At 40.9% G+C, this 13,675-nt stretch overlaps 1 protein-coding gene across 1 annotated transcript in view; it reads left to right on the forward strand.

Annotated features, from left to right (window-relative positions):
• Positions 1-3,235: 3,235 nt before the first annotated feature.
• grid1a (glutamate receptor, ionotropic, delta 1a) overlaps positions 3,236-13,675 on the forward strand; it is a 248,434-nt gene continuing 237,994 nt past the window's right edge. The window contains exon 1 of the mRNA XM_088305175.1: positions 3,236-3,371. Within this exon, the coding sequence (XP_088161301.1) occupies positions 3,272-3,371 (100 nt within the window). The 5' untranslated portion in view covers positions 3,236-3,271. The remainder of the gene's footprint in view (positions 3,372-13,675) is intronic.

Genomic DNA, 13,675 nt, shown 5'->3' on the forward strand with positions numbered 1-13,675 from the left:
TAGTGAGTTTTGTAATCTACTTTTGCTTTCTCTATTGTTCTTTTGAATGTTGTTCACCGCTGTAGTTGTAAATGCTTGTAGGTGTGTCTCGGCTTTTGTGAGGCACATTGAGTTGTCTTGTGTGTGAAATGTGCGACAGAAATAAAACTACCATGCCTCGCCTTAATTGCCTTTTTTTTGAATTGATAACAACTGGACTGTTCTGGTTCTGTTTGAAGCCGTTTTGCCTCACTTTGCCTTTTCCATTGGCACGGGCCTGCAGCAGCATTTTGTCACTAAAGGACTTCATTTTGACGTTTGTTGAGTTTGATCTGTTTGTGCGACGGCTGCTTTTAATTTGGTCGGTTTTTGGATCTTCGGCGATTGGTGTGGTTTGAGTCCATCTGCTTGTGCTGTTGACTAGAAGGAGCCTTGGGTAAAGATTAAAACTATTATGTTAGCTTCCGGCACTAGCCGCTGCCTGCTTTGCGACCAGATGCTTCTCACTTGTGATCAAAATATTGTGTGTAGTTATGCACACCTCCTCACTCATATTTTTTTGACTTGTTTACACAGGCTAATTTTGCTTCTGCTCATAACTGCCCGAACCCAACCGGCGTCAAACTTGGCGCCACCACTGTAATTTGACGTGCATGCATCGTCTCCGCCATTAAGGCCCGTTTAGATAAAGCGCCACTTGTGTTTTATTTCCATTTTAAACATGTAACGGCACTTCATCTGCGACATATTGTCTGAGTCCCCCGCAAGCAGCCCATAAATGCAACATAAATGGCACATAAATGTTTGACACGTATATTGAAACATTCACGTGTATCAAATCACGTTTTTTTTGTGATTTTAGCCTGAACATTTGTACGATTATTTTTTTTTCACCCTTTCACAGTGTTTGAATGGCATGCTTTGTAAAAATACTCTAAGGATCAAGAATGAGAGTACACCTTACACATATTTATGTATAAATTTGTGTTTTGAGAGGGTAGTCCGTTATTATGCGGGTGAGCAAACTTTCATTCTCTACCACTGGGTTAATAGTGAGTCTATCATTGCGACTTGAAAAGCTAGATTTTGCTTTTTGGAGCAGAGCCCAGCTTGTGGGGAAAGAATTGGAATGTCTTTTAAAACGAGTCATGTTCCGATGAGGATTTTATGTGTACGATTCCGATACCGATCACCCATGAGTGAAATCTGCCAATACCGATACCCACGAATTTGCTGTATATTTCTCAATTTATTTATGTCGCGTTGTTCCTGAGAAAGCAACTGTATAATCACCTTGATTGACACAAAAAACATTTGTAACTTTTCAAGAAAATAAATACAAAAAGTCTTGCTGTCACAAACTGGTCGCGCAGACTCCAAATCGCCAACTGCGGGTGATCATTCTTCCGTTCTCGGCAGTGAATCAACATTGTCGATCACTTATTTTCGGAGCATTTTCGCGAAAGGAGGCGGCGCTTCACACACGATACTGCGTGTATGTGGCACATGGACACGTCAACGAACGCAAATCGCATGCGACGTCATGCGTCGACAGCTTCAGCAACTTCACATATGTCGGAAGCTAACTTTCTTATATGAAGCTAATAATTTGTGTAACCAGCAAAACTCATTGCAGCTCTGCTTACCTTTTTGGTTTTGACGACTGTTGAGGCGGTTCCAAACAGGATTCAGTATACCACTGCATTTTTGACGTTTGCTATTAATGAATTTACCTGGTTGTGTTTTTTCAAACTACCCCCAACTATTGCCTGAAAAACTCACCTTTCTTCTTTTTTTTATTTATTTAAAAAAAATTTTTTTTTTAGCTCTATGAAGCCTTAAGATGCCGCAAAATGTCGCTAGAGCCCCGTCTCAATAGGGAAGTAGTCATTGGTGTCAAGAAAGAATGTTGAAGTCAGCCATTTTGACTGCTTTGCATGTTGCGAAGGAAGTTTAGCCTGGGTTGTTCGTGGAGGATACAGAGAGTCTTTTTCAGATTTGAAAATACAGTTGAAATTATAAACGTAGAAAATTTTCTATGGGAGGGAAATTTGGTTTCACATTTTCAGGAAAAGATTTACACATTGTAATCGGCGGTTATCCATTCTGTTGCCTTCAAAATAAAGCTGTGTACAAACTAAGCTGGACTATAACCACTGCTTGCATACATATTATTGCCCAAACATATCATTTACATAATGGAGACTTATTTGTTCCGCATTGTGTAAACACTGCTGTGCCCCACAATGAGGGGAAATGTATGCTTCCAGACACACACACGTGCACACGCACAATCTCTCACACACACACACACGGCGGCATTTGGATATGCAATTCCACACAAGGGCGCTCCCCATATAAGTCAAGGTAAATCTCATTTATTGTGCCGTACGTCTGCACTCGCTTTCGCACTTTCCAGCCCATTTGGGAAATCTAAATGACATATACATATAATCAAATCCTCTCGGCACTTACACGGTTTAGCAGGCGGTGCCATTACGTGCCAGATATGCAGATAAAAACTGATGTATATGCATGATATGTTTTGCGAGAGGTAATCATCTGCTGTCCGGGGCGATGACGACAATATGGCCTCTCGCACACTTGACTAAAACGCTGCAAGAGGTTGACATGATTGAACGTGCAATAGGCCCGCTTCGGGCGTGTGTATTTTATGTGTTCTCAATCCACGCATGCGTGTCGCACGTGTTCCCACATGTTTATACATCAGAAACTTGGGAACACTTGCGGTGTCTAATAGGCGAGGGCATAGGCGAATATTGTGAATATTCAAGCCACGCAGCGCACATAAAACAGAGAAATACACTTGACGAAGAATTGTTCACTGTCATTATTTTTAATCATGTTAATTTGAGTAATTGGAATAATTTCGGTTTTGTCATCTCATTGAATAGATCATACTGGCCCCCGAGAATATAATAAATCGGATCATGTGGCATTGTTTAAATGCTTTCCGAAACAAAATGGGGAAGTGAAGCAGCCTGAATGATATTAAAAACAAAATCGATAGTAAGTTCTCATAAATTAATGTCGCTAGTACAGTTTTCGTATTTTTCTGAAACATACAAGTCGTTTGGAAGTTTGAGTGTTTTGTCCAATCAGATTTCAGCTTCTCTGTGTTGCCATGTCAACGTCATCTGCCTCAGGCATTCACATGTTGGCTCATGACAGGAAGCAATTTTGCATCCTCTGATTGGTTAATCAGTGCAAACTAGTTTTGTGATGTGCAGCCAATCATCTAGCGGCAGGGGCGTGGCCTGTTTTGAATACAATGGGATTGAAAATAACGTGCAGGTGTCAGATGGCGGTCGATTGTCAGACATTTTTAAAAATCTGTTTTCAAAGTGGACTTTTCAGGACAAACTGGAAGGGTAGGTGCCCTAACTTGTTGCTGACTTGGTTGTTTTGACCTGTAAAATGTTTGAGAGGTTTTATTCAGCACTTCCAGGGCGGAAACAACTAGCTAGCTCTTGCTAGCTAACACCACTTGTTAGCTTTGAGGAGCAAAAGCCTTTCTGCTGAGTATGATGTCATTTCAATTTGTGTATGTTTCTGTCATGAATGTTTGATAAATATTGATTGTGACCGGCCATATTGTAGATGTTTGGAGTTGTGGTATTTAAGATAAAGGTTTAACTATCTTTTATTTCTTGCTTTGGTAATGATGGTATTCATCCTCAAATACATAGAATGCCTCTCTCGCTCTCTCTAATGCCAAGAATGGATCTATTGTGTTTTTCTATAATCTCATGACGTCATCGTGGTGGTATTAAGAGATGGATCAGGTCATTTATGTCAACCACTGGAGGCTCGGGTCGCAAATTTGCCGCCCACTTCACTTCAGTCGTGCGTTGTTTGGTTGTTTCTGTGTCAGAGAATGTCCAAGTAAGCTCTCTGATGTTTATTGTTGAGCCTGATTGAAGCTTGGAATGATTTTAGTGCCTTTTTTCCCCTTGTTTTCACGTCTGAATTGTTAGGAAATTAATCCCAAATTTCAATGCGGTGTCTCATTTTCAAATTGGAAATCTTCATCACGGCTGTAGACTCCAGTAATATGAAGCACATGGCCGTGTGCCGGCTGGAGAGAGAATGGAAATTGAAAAATTGTCTTCAATTTCAGGGATGTGAATTATACCGAGCATCATTTGGTGAAAATGGATCTGGTGAACTCCAGCATATTTGCTGTTCGGCATTCACAAGCCTGATTGCAAAAAAAACCCCCCCAAAAAAACAAAAAAAAAAAAACAATACAACCTTGGCCAAATAAACGGCTGGTAGGATCTTGGTCCTGAAGTGAGTTGAGCTTAATTTTGACAAAAGTAGTGCTTGGCTGCCATTTAATGGACTCTCTCTCTCTCTCTCTCTCTCTCTCTCTCTGTCACTCTCTTTGTCACTCTGTCGCTATCTCTCTCGATCTCTCTCTCTCTCTTTCTAGCTCTCTATCTCTCTGTCTATCTCTTGCTTGCTAGCTCTCAAGCCCTCTCTCTCTCTCTCTCTCTCTCTCTTTGTCACTCTGTCGCTATCTCGCTCTCGCTCACTCTCTCTCTCTCTCTCTCTCTCTCCCTCTCTCTCTGTCTCTGTCACTCTCTTTGTCACTCTGTCGCTATCTCTCTCTCGCACTCGCTCACTCTCTCTCTCTCGTCTTGTGGTTTTGTTACGATTAATTTTTCAATCTTGCGTTGGTTGGTTTGGAAATGCTGATATTTAAAAAAAAAAAAAAAAAAGTATAGTTCAAAGGTCATGACCAAACCATAACATTCAGGTAAACACGCAGTTGGGATTCGCTCCAGCACCCCCGCTCCCCCCCACGAGGATAAGTGGCTTAGATAATAGATGTATAGTTTCAGACATTGTCTTGTTTCAAAATTATTTCTTATTTTTTACTTCAAATATCCGCTTCAGATTCAGATCCACTGCACCTTTATCTGTCGTAAGGAGAATTCCCGATCTGTTGTTGCTTCCGGTGACCTCGGCTCACCTTCGTTTGCTGTCATCCTACCAGTGGACCAGCCAGGACACACAAGTGTGATGCTAGCACTAGCGTCGGTGCCGAAATTGGCTGGTTTCTAGTGGCGTACATGACATGAACTGCCGACTGAACCCAAGAGAAAAAAAAACAAAGCACTTCTTTAAAGAGGGAATGAGTGATGTAAAGATAGATCTGGATTGAGTAGATCTGCCAAGAACGATATCGGGATGAGATTGTTGTCAGCTCTCACCGTTTCATCAACCTCTCAACGCCAACTGACCCACTTTTGTAGTCTAACCGCCATCGCTTTGAGTCCCTTTTGTTACGGTTTTGGATAGGGAGATGTGCAGGGGAATGTGTCAGATGAGATGTGAGGCAAAAGCACAGAGCGAGAGCAAACAAAAAAAAGAAAAAGTTTCTAGCCATTAAACAAGCCCCTGGGGTTTGTTGTTGCGTCAGAGGATGACAGACGGACAAACGCTATCGTCGGATCGCGAGGCAAAAAGGCCAAATGGTGACATCAACGAAGCGCTGGTTGTCGGTTTTGTCAGATCTGACAATACGTTTAGCGGCCGACTTAATGGCCTGATCAGTTGCGAAAGATCAAGATCAATAGCGGTCATGTTTAAGCCGTCTTACCGGTCGACATCATTAGACAAGCCAAAGCCGACAGGCAGCGTTTTTGCTTTGTTTTATATACAAATCAGAGATTTGAAAGAAACATGCTCTGAGCCCAGCGACGCACCGTCTAGCTGCATTATGGAAATTGTCGGATCAGCGTGATCCTGTCAGGCACTATGCATTCCACTCACTGCAACCTTATTACCCGTGTTTGTTCAACTGCAGTGTCAATCAGAGAAATCAAATGCAAATGGAAATATAGATTTTGGAAGTCAAGCATCTTTTAGTCTGCAAAAGACCAATTTAGCTACGTCCAAGGCCAAACAATCTTATTTGGAATCAGCCCAAATTCTTGCATATTCCCAAATATTTGGCATTGAGATTATGCATTGGCACCAAGCTATATTCGATTGAACCTCAAATTTCCATCTTTGGCCTCTAACTTAAGAAGTCCTGGGTCCAAATGCCAACTAAGGGCCTCTCACTCTCACATTCCAAAAACTTGTATATCAGGTTTAGTGAAGACGCTAAAGGAGCGTTCCTCAATCCTGTTCCTCGAGGGCTGCTGTCCTGCCTGTTTTTCCATCCCTCCCACTCATTATTCAAACAATCAGATCATCAGCTAGCTCTGCAGAAGCTAGGCAACAATCCTGATCATGGAAAGCAGACCGGACAGCTGCCCTCGAGGAACAGGATTGAAGACTCCTGCTCTAAAGACTAGGTTGAACATTTTGGTTTTTAAATATACCTGTGTGATGTTAAATGTCTCTTTGTACTGTCAGCTTTTCAGTACACTTCACCTGGGATTGACAAAAAAAATACAACTTGACGCCTCTTATTTAGAGAACTTGGCGAACAAGAGCGTTTGACTTGATTAAAATGAACTCGAAGGATTTGAGTAATGGCAGGCACTAACTTTATTCTTCAAAAAGACTGTTTTTACAAGTTTGAGTAGCATGTGCTAGGGATAAAATTCAAGATACAGTACCCTTCGCGATAAACTGGCATTCATTGGTATCCTCCAATTTCAATATCAGGGGTGGTATGGATATTTATTTCAATCCTTCCTCCACTAATAAACTGTAGATTTATCTTTATCTTTAGACAGTATCTTATGTTCTCCAAGGGGCGGCTCACTGATCCCACCCCTGTGTCCAGTTATCTTTGCATTAATCCTGCGTAGTAACTACGGTACCACAAATACTGAGTTAACGGCAATTTGCGTCACAGCTAATCGAACAGTTTGTCTCCATCAACCGAGCGGGCCAGTCTTTAAAGATCTACTGTAACTGCTGACATTTCCTCTTTCGCAACGAAGCAGACTCCTTCCATAGTTATAAATGTAATAAATATTGCCTAAGCAGATATATCACAAGAGGAGGAGTGGCTCAATAACTCCGACCGGGGCCACGAGGGAGGCCTCGTCTAGGCCCGGTCCTCGCTCGAGGCTTTTACGTTTAAGTCTCGGAGGAGGAAAACCGTATGCGTATAATAATGGCGCTTGCATCAAAGAGAGTTTGATTCCCTTGCGTTTTTTTTTTTTTGTGAGGTTTCATACCGTTGAGCCTCACCGGATGCAAAGAATTGGCTTAGTCTCGCCATTTCTCATGTTTATTGCATTGTGTTCTGTTACTTCCACCTGAGTCTTACCATGCTTTGTAATGTGAGATCCAGGTCCGAATCTCTTTTGGTACATCTCCGTGATCTAAGTCAATTGAAGACGTCCAATAGGAGAGATGGTGGCAGGGTGTTTTCAGAGTGGCAAAAACTGAAAATAGTGAAAGTGGTCCAGAAATGTAATTTGAACATTTTTTTTTTCCCCCAGTAAAAATGTTAGCTTAAAATATAGCGTAGCAAACAGGCTCTCAATCAGGTACACCTAAAAGCGGTCTTCATGGAGCTTTAGCTTAAGTCCTCCAGATCCTGCCGTGCCATTTGAATCTGATGGATCGGTACGCTTCTTCGAGCTGCTGCTTTTCTCCTCCTTCTGATTATCAGCAAAGCCAGAGCTTTACAGTGACGAATGCATATTGCGGAGCTGCAGCCTACTTTGTCCAAACAGAGGGGAAAAGGCACCAGGCTGTTTCCTTTCCCGTCTCTTAGCAACCATTGCCAAATATGGGCAAGCTTGCGCAGTCCTGCCATTGTCCCTGCATCCCGCTCTGTGGTGGGCGCCGTGTAAATTAAGCGCAGTCTATATAAGTCTTCACAGTCACATTTCAAGGCAAAGTCTGAGTATAAGTGAAGTCTTGTTTTCCATACCTGCCCAGAGGAATCGAGCCACCAGGAAAGCTTCTAATAGTTGACTTCTTTTTCAAACAACTGAATTTGTTGATAAACAGTGAGTCGACACATTGGATCAAATTAACTATCAGCGAATCAATTTATTATTTGCATCCGCTTGTGTCACCGCAATCTATTGTCGTGTATGCGGCATCCGTATAATGTGTCCGTTGACATCCTCGGGCGCATTGCGTAATGTGCCGCTTGTTTGATGCCAAATCAATAGCCTCGGTATTTAATGTACTCTGGTCGGCGAGCAGAACAAAGCAAGCGCTCTCTTAGGTTTGTTTTATATTTAAAAAAAAAAAAAAAAAAGGAGCTGTCAATGACATAAATGACCTTTTTTGCATTGCACAATGCATAAGAATGTGCTGTCTCGCTGCGGTGGGTTTCACTGGAAGCTACACATCACACCGGACACAAAATCAATAGGACATTAGTTTTTATTTTATCCAGCGGCCGTGCATCGGCGTAATGATGTAAAAGTTTGAAACGCTTTTTTGGAATTTGGAACGCATACACAGTCGCTCGCTTAATGTCATTTTTACCTGACTGTAATGGTCACCTGCGATGCCGGCGATGGGGCCCGAGACTTCTCATTTACGTCTCTGCACGCTCCATATGAAGATGCGCACCTTTTAGAGCGCCGCATGTGCATCCAGCCTGAATAGAAATGAGGTCCAGCGAGTGTTTGTTGCCGTAATTAGCCCCAATGTTCCTCCCGTCTCAGCCCATGCGGCGGTAATGCGGCGTACTCGGTGTTCCGACATCCCCTGCGGAGGTTACAGAGGAGACTTGGCCGTGACAATTCAAGCATCCAATGGACTTCCTTTCAGCCCCAAGGTCATGGCAACATTTTGTACCCATCGGTCAATAAATACCGCAGCTGTCTGGTAATGGACAGGGTCTCTTCTATGGGAAATGGAACAAATATTTACCAGTATCATTAGTGCAAAAAATATACAGTGGGGGGGAATAATTGATTGATTTTTTTTATTTTTTTTTGCTGAATTTGCAAGTTTACTAACTTAGAAAAGAGCAGCCTTGAGTTTTTTGTGGTTATTGATCATGGTATTAGACAGAATGTCAATGAAAAGTTCTCATGGTAGGTTGGTTCTTTTTTTTTTTTATACATTAGACCTGAAACTCAACTCAACTCTATTTTTAGCGCACTCTCAAGACTGCCATTTCTGTATACAAAGTGCTGTACATGGTAGGGCTGGATATCGATTAAAATTTCCAAAATCAATTCGACACACAAGGGACTGATTCGATTCACAATTCTCTTTGATTAATTTTCGATTTAATCAAAGTTTTTACGCAGTTTTTCGATTCTCTTTTCGTATGGAAGGCATTCTCAGAAGAACCAATGCTGTAATTAGTAGAAACTGCTTGCACTTACTATTATGCATTAGTAAAAATATTTTAATATTTACATTAGGAATTTAAACCAATGCAGTTACATTAATCACGTATGTTTTAATTAACACCTGATCAAAACAAGAAATCAGCCTTCTTGCTTGTTGCCGCTGACTTCTCTGCTTCCGCCAGTTTCTTTTAATATGCTACTTTTGCCTAGTGACATCTCGCGTGACACGTTAAGTTATGTAAATTTGTAGAGGGGGAAAAAAACATTAAAAGTATCAATTTATGGTTTTATGAATTGATATTGGGCTATGAAAAGAAAAAAAAAATAATATATATATATATAAACCCAGCCTTAGCACATAGTGCAAAAGTCATACAATAAAACAAATTAGATTAGGCAAAAAAAAAAAAATGGAAAAAACCGCCACAAAATTCACAAACTCAGTTGGAAAATCTTGTTCAAATTCTAAAGGCACTCTGGTTTCCTCCTAAATTCCCAAAAACCTGAAATTGATTGTTAGATAGATGCACTTCTTTTGAGTGAAATAAATATTCTTCCCAATTCTGGCCCCTACAAATTAGATGGCGCACACAGCTGTGAGCAATCAACCAAGGAATGACCAATACTGCTGATATCAAATCTTGCGCATTAAGCACACCTGTTGTCGGAATCCATTTCTTAACTTGCAATCTTTATAACACCACAGGCTAGAAGTAAGCGCCATCAAACACTTGCCGGGAACAACAATGCAGCAAAAAAGGCTTGGTGCGAAGTTGACGATTATTAACTGAAGTGGAACACACTCACACACACACACACACACACACACACGCGCGCGCAAAAGGAGCCGCAATTGCCTTCAATTGTGTAACAAGTACGGGAGCACCTAAGTACACGGCAGGAACTTGTTAACGATTTGAAGACAATTCACTCACAAAGCAGTTTGCAACACCCCTGATTGAAATCTTGCAGAACTCCCAAGGTCAAGAAAGCACAGATGACGTTGCGTTTGCTCCTGAACTGGCATGATGGAATAAAAGTGTCGCCCCCCTGGACGGAAAGATGTACATCTTCCATAAGCAGTCGTTGATCTTTAATTTCATTTTCCCGGACAGACAAAATGGTTTCATAAAAGAGTCAGGGAGCCGCAACGCAACATGTATCAATAATTGAGTACATAAGTGCTCATTAGTTTTGCGACAACAAGGGATTGCGGGAACATTGAGCGCTTAAAACAACGGCAAAGCAAGCGTCCTTGTTATTTGACTGCAACTCCCGTGCGCTTGCTATTAAATTGTCTTCTCTGCAGTGAGGTCGAGACTTACAAAAAAAGTACTTCATCATCAAGTTGCATCCCATAATGGGAGCCAAACAATCTCTCCCCGTAGAGTCTTGAGTGGCGGCGCCAGCCAAAAAAAAAAAAAGTTAAATTTTCATCGTCTTGCGCTTGAGCCTAAATGCAAATGACGCGTTGCTGTGAGACTCCTATCAACCTGCGTTAATTATTGTCAACGTATTTCAACACCCTCAAATGAGTTAAAGGGACGCTTGATTGATGTTAACATTGGCACTTATATATAATAGCTTTTGCATGTAAAGTCATTTACGAAAAATTAGCACGCCTCCTTTTGGAGCGCTGCTTGTTTTTTTTTTTTTTTTTTTTTTTTCTCCGGTAGTCTACGTCATGGCAGTGAGGCAAGTGAGGTGGGATTGCACAAATTGTCAGTTGTGATGTCTAAAACGGCAACCGATCACCACCAAAATGCAAATACACTTTATTACTCTTGTCCACTTCAACCTGTGAAAGTAGAAAAGCGTTCTGCTCAATAGTTGAAATTTATTGACATCAAACGTGAGCTCATGTGATCACCGCCACAAAATCCAAAATACCGTGCTGGTCGATTCTCCAGAGGCTGAAGCGGACAAGAGCAGGAATGCGCACACGAACCCCGACTGGTTATATTTTGGACATTTAGTTTTGCCAGAGTTGTCAACACTCAGGAGGAAGATAGCGCCTGACTGCGGGGATGAATCTTTACTCGGATTTAGTGGTCTGGAATAATGATCTAAAAAAAAATAAATAAATAACTGGGTTGCATCCATACAGTTCTGCAGTAAGCTCTGACTTTTTTGAGCCGGGTTTTTTATTGTGTTGCGTGGCCAATCAACAAAAGGCTCCGTCCACATGGTAAATGGAAATGCCACCATTGCAATATTTTTTATCGTCAGTTAGATGGCGAATCCCAGCCACACCTTGTACTTGCGCTAATTAAAAAAAAAAAAAAAAATTGCTTTCTGCAGTTTTCGTTAAAAAACACCACATTTTTTTGCATTATCTTCTATGTCGTTATACGTTACAGTGATGTTTTCCTTTATTATAAACACATATATCTATATATATTTTTTTCGGGGGTTGGAACAGATCAATTGCATTTGGATTCATTGCCGCCGTGAACATTTCTTTGAAGTAAATTGAGTTGTGAGCTCTGTCCTGTAACAAGTTAAACCCACACGCGATACTCCGGAATTTGCAAGACTTAATCTCCCTAACCAGTAAGAATCAAGATAATCCTCGACCCTTGTAATTTTTTGGGTCATTTCTCGTCGCCGCCAGCTGACGAAGTGACGAATTGTGCCGGTGAATTACGGTAACACCCGGCAGTACCTTCTTTAAACACAGTAGTTTGGGTTTGAATGGAAGCTTGGAGTCAATTTCATTGCTGTATTTCAACTAATTAGATTTTCTACAAGCCCCCCCCCCCTCACCTCTACGTCTTTCTTTTAGCTTGACTGGGAATGGCGAAGCGATTCCATTGAAATATGAATTTTCACGCTGACGGGTCATTAGCACATGTAAAAGAAATAAGCTGTCAAACGCTCTTGATGGATCAATTGTCAAATGACCTGTTTCCGACGTGAGCCATTAGCAATGTTCTTTAGCTTTCTCTGTGCTCAAGACTCCATTTCGCCTCCTGGAAGCTTGATTAAAATAAAAATACAATAAATAATTTTTGTGTGACAGCATGATCTAAAATACAACCCCCGCCCTCCCTCAGCTTGGCTATCCGACGTCTTATTAAATTTCCGTAGCCACGTCAAATAATGAGCTCTATGTATGCAAAAACCTTTTGTACGTAGATGCAGGAAAATTGAAGAATGCAAGGGCGACTTTTATATTCTTAATTGTTCATTGAATCCTGTCCAATGTTGGTCAAGATATTCTTATTCATGAAATATTTAAAAGAAAAACAGCCTGCATCTGAACTTTCTGTCACGGGTGACAAATAGATCTTTTGGGTTTTTAGGGACGTTCCCCTGCGGGCAGGATCGAGGCAATGAGCAGCACAAGCCTGACAAAAGCTAATTCATCATAGGTTTTGATGTTTTAAATATTAAAATAACAAGAAGCCTGCATATTGCTGCTGGTAATTATGGTGAAAAAAAAAATGAATTGAGCGGCAGCAGAAGCTCCAGGTGATGATTTGCTTATTAATGAAATATTTAAAGAACAAGTGATAAGCACTGTGAATATATTGAGCCCTAGATGTGTGCCTGCTGCTAATTTATAAAAAAAAAAAAAAAAAAAAGGAAAAAGACGATTAAGCAGCAGCAGAAGCTCATTGAAAACTAATCCATCGTAGGTCAGGGTGTGCTATGCGATGAAATATTTAGAGGTCAAAAAGCCTTCTGAGCTTTGGGCCCTGGATCCCACAAGATGCGTTCCTGCTGATGAAAAGATCAATGCACTGATGTCAGGATATACTAAATAACAAAATCCGCAAAGGTTGAGTCAAGGCAACTGCAATTTCTTTTTTTTTTTTTTTTTTTTGGAAGCGTTTCAACTTTAATCCTTCTTCTGCTCTAAATTTCACTTTTGGCTCCCACTGACTCTGAACCCCAAGAAGCCAGTCGCTGATGCTGTGCCCACAGTCTGCTTTTTGAACGGGCACCATGGCACCACTCAGAGGACACCCACCGATGCACAAAATGGAACATTCCACACCTAAAAGTGAAAGGAAAGAAGTCTTTTGGGTTGAAGGTGAAACATCTTCAACAAAAACGTCCAAAAACTCCAGTCACCTGGATTCAACCCTCGCGGATGACCATAACTCGGATGAATCGATTATTGGGGGGAAAAAATATCACTCACGATTGTCCATATTCAAACAATATTTTTTGGGGACTTATAAAACAAAAAAAATATGTATAAATGGAAGCAATATTCAGCCAAATCAAATTAATTTAAATATATATATATATATATATATATATATATATATATATTATTTTTTTTAATTCTTTTTTTTGCCACTTTTGTAATCGTGTAATAATCGTCATTGAATTTCGATTAATTGCACAGCCCTATTTATAGTTTAGCGTGGCCCGTCGTCATGAATTCACAAAAGAATGAAAGGCAGTATTTCAAGTAAGAT

Source organism: Idiotropiscis lumnitzeri, chromosome 9, assembly GCF_059441095.1.
Source record: "Idiotropiscis lumnitzeri isolate Australia: NSW breed Sydney's pygmy pipehorse chromosome 9, RoL_Ilum_1.0, whole genome shotgun sequence".
Lineage (NCBI taxonomy): Eukaryota > Metazoa > Chordata > Actinopteri > Syngnathiformes > Syngnathidae > Idiotropiscis > Idiotropiscis lumnitzeri.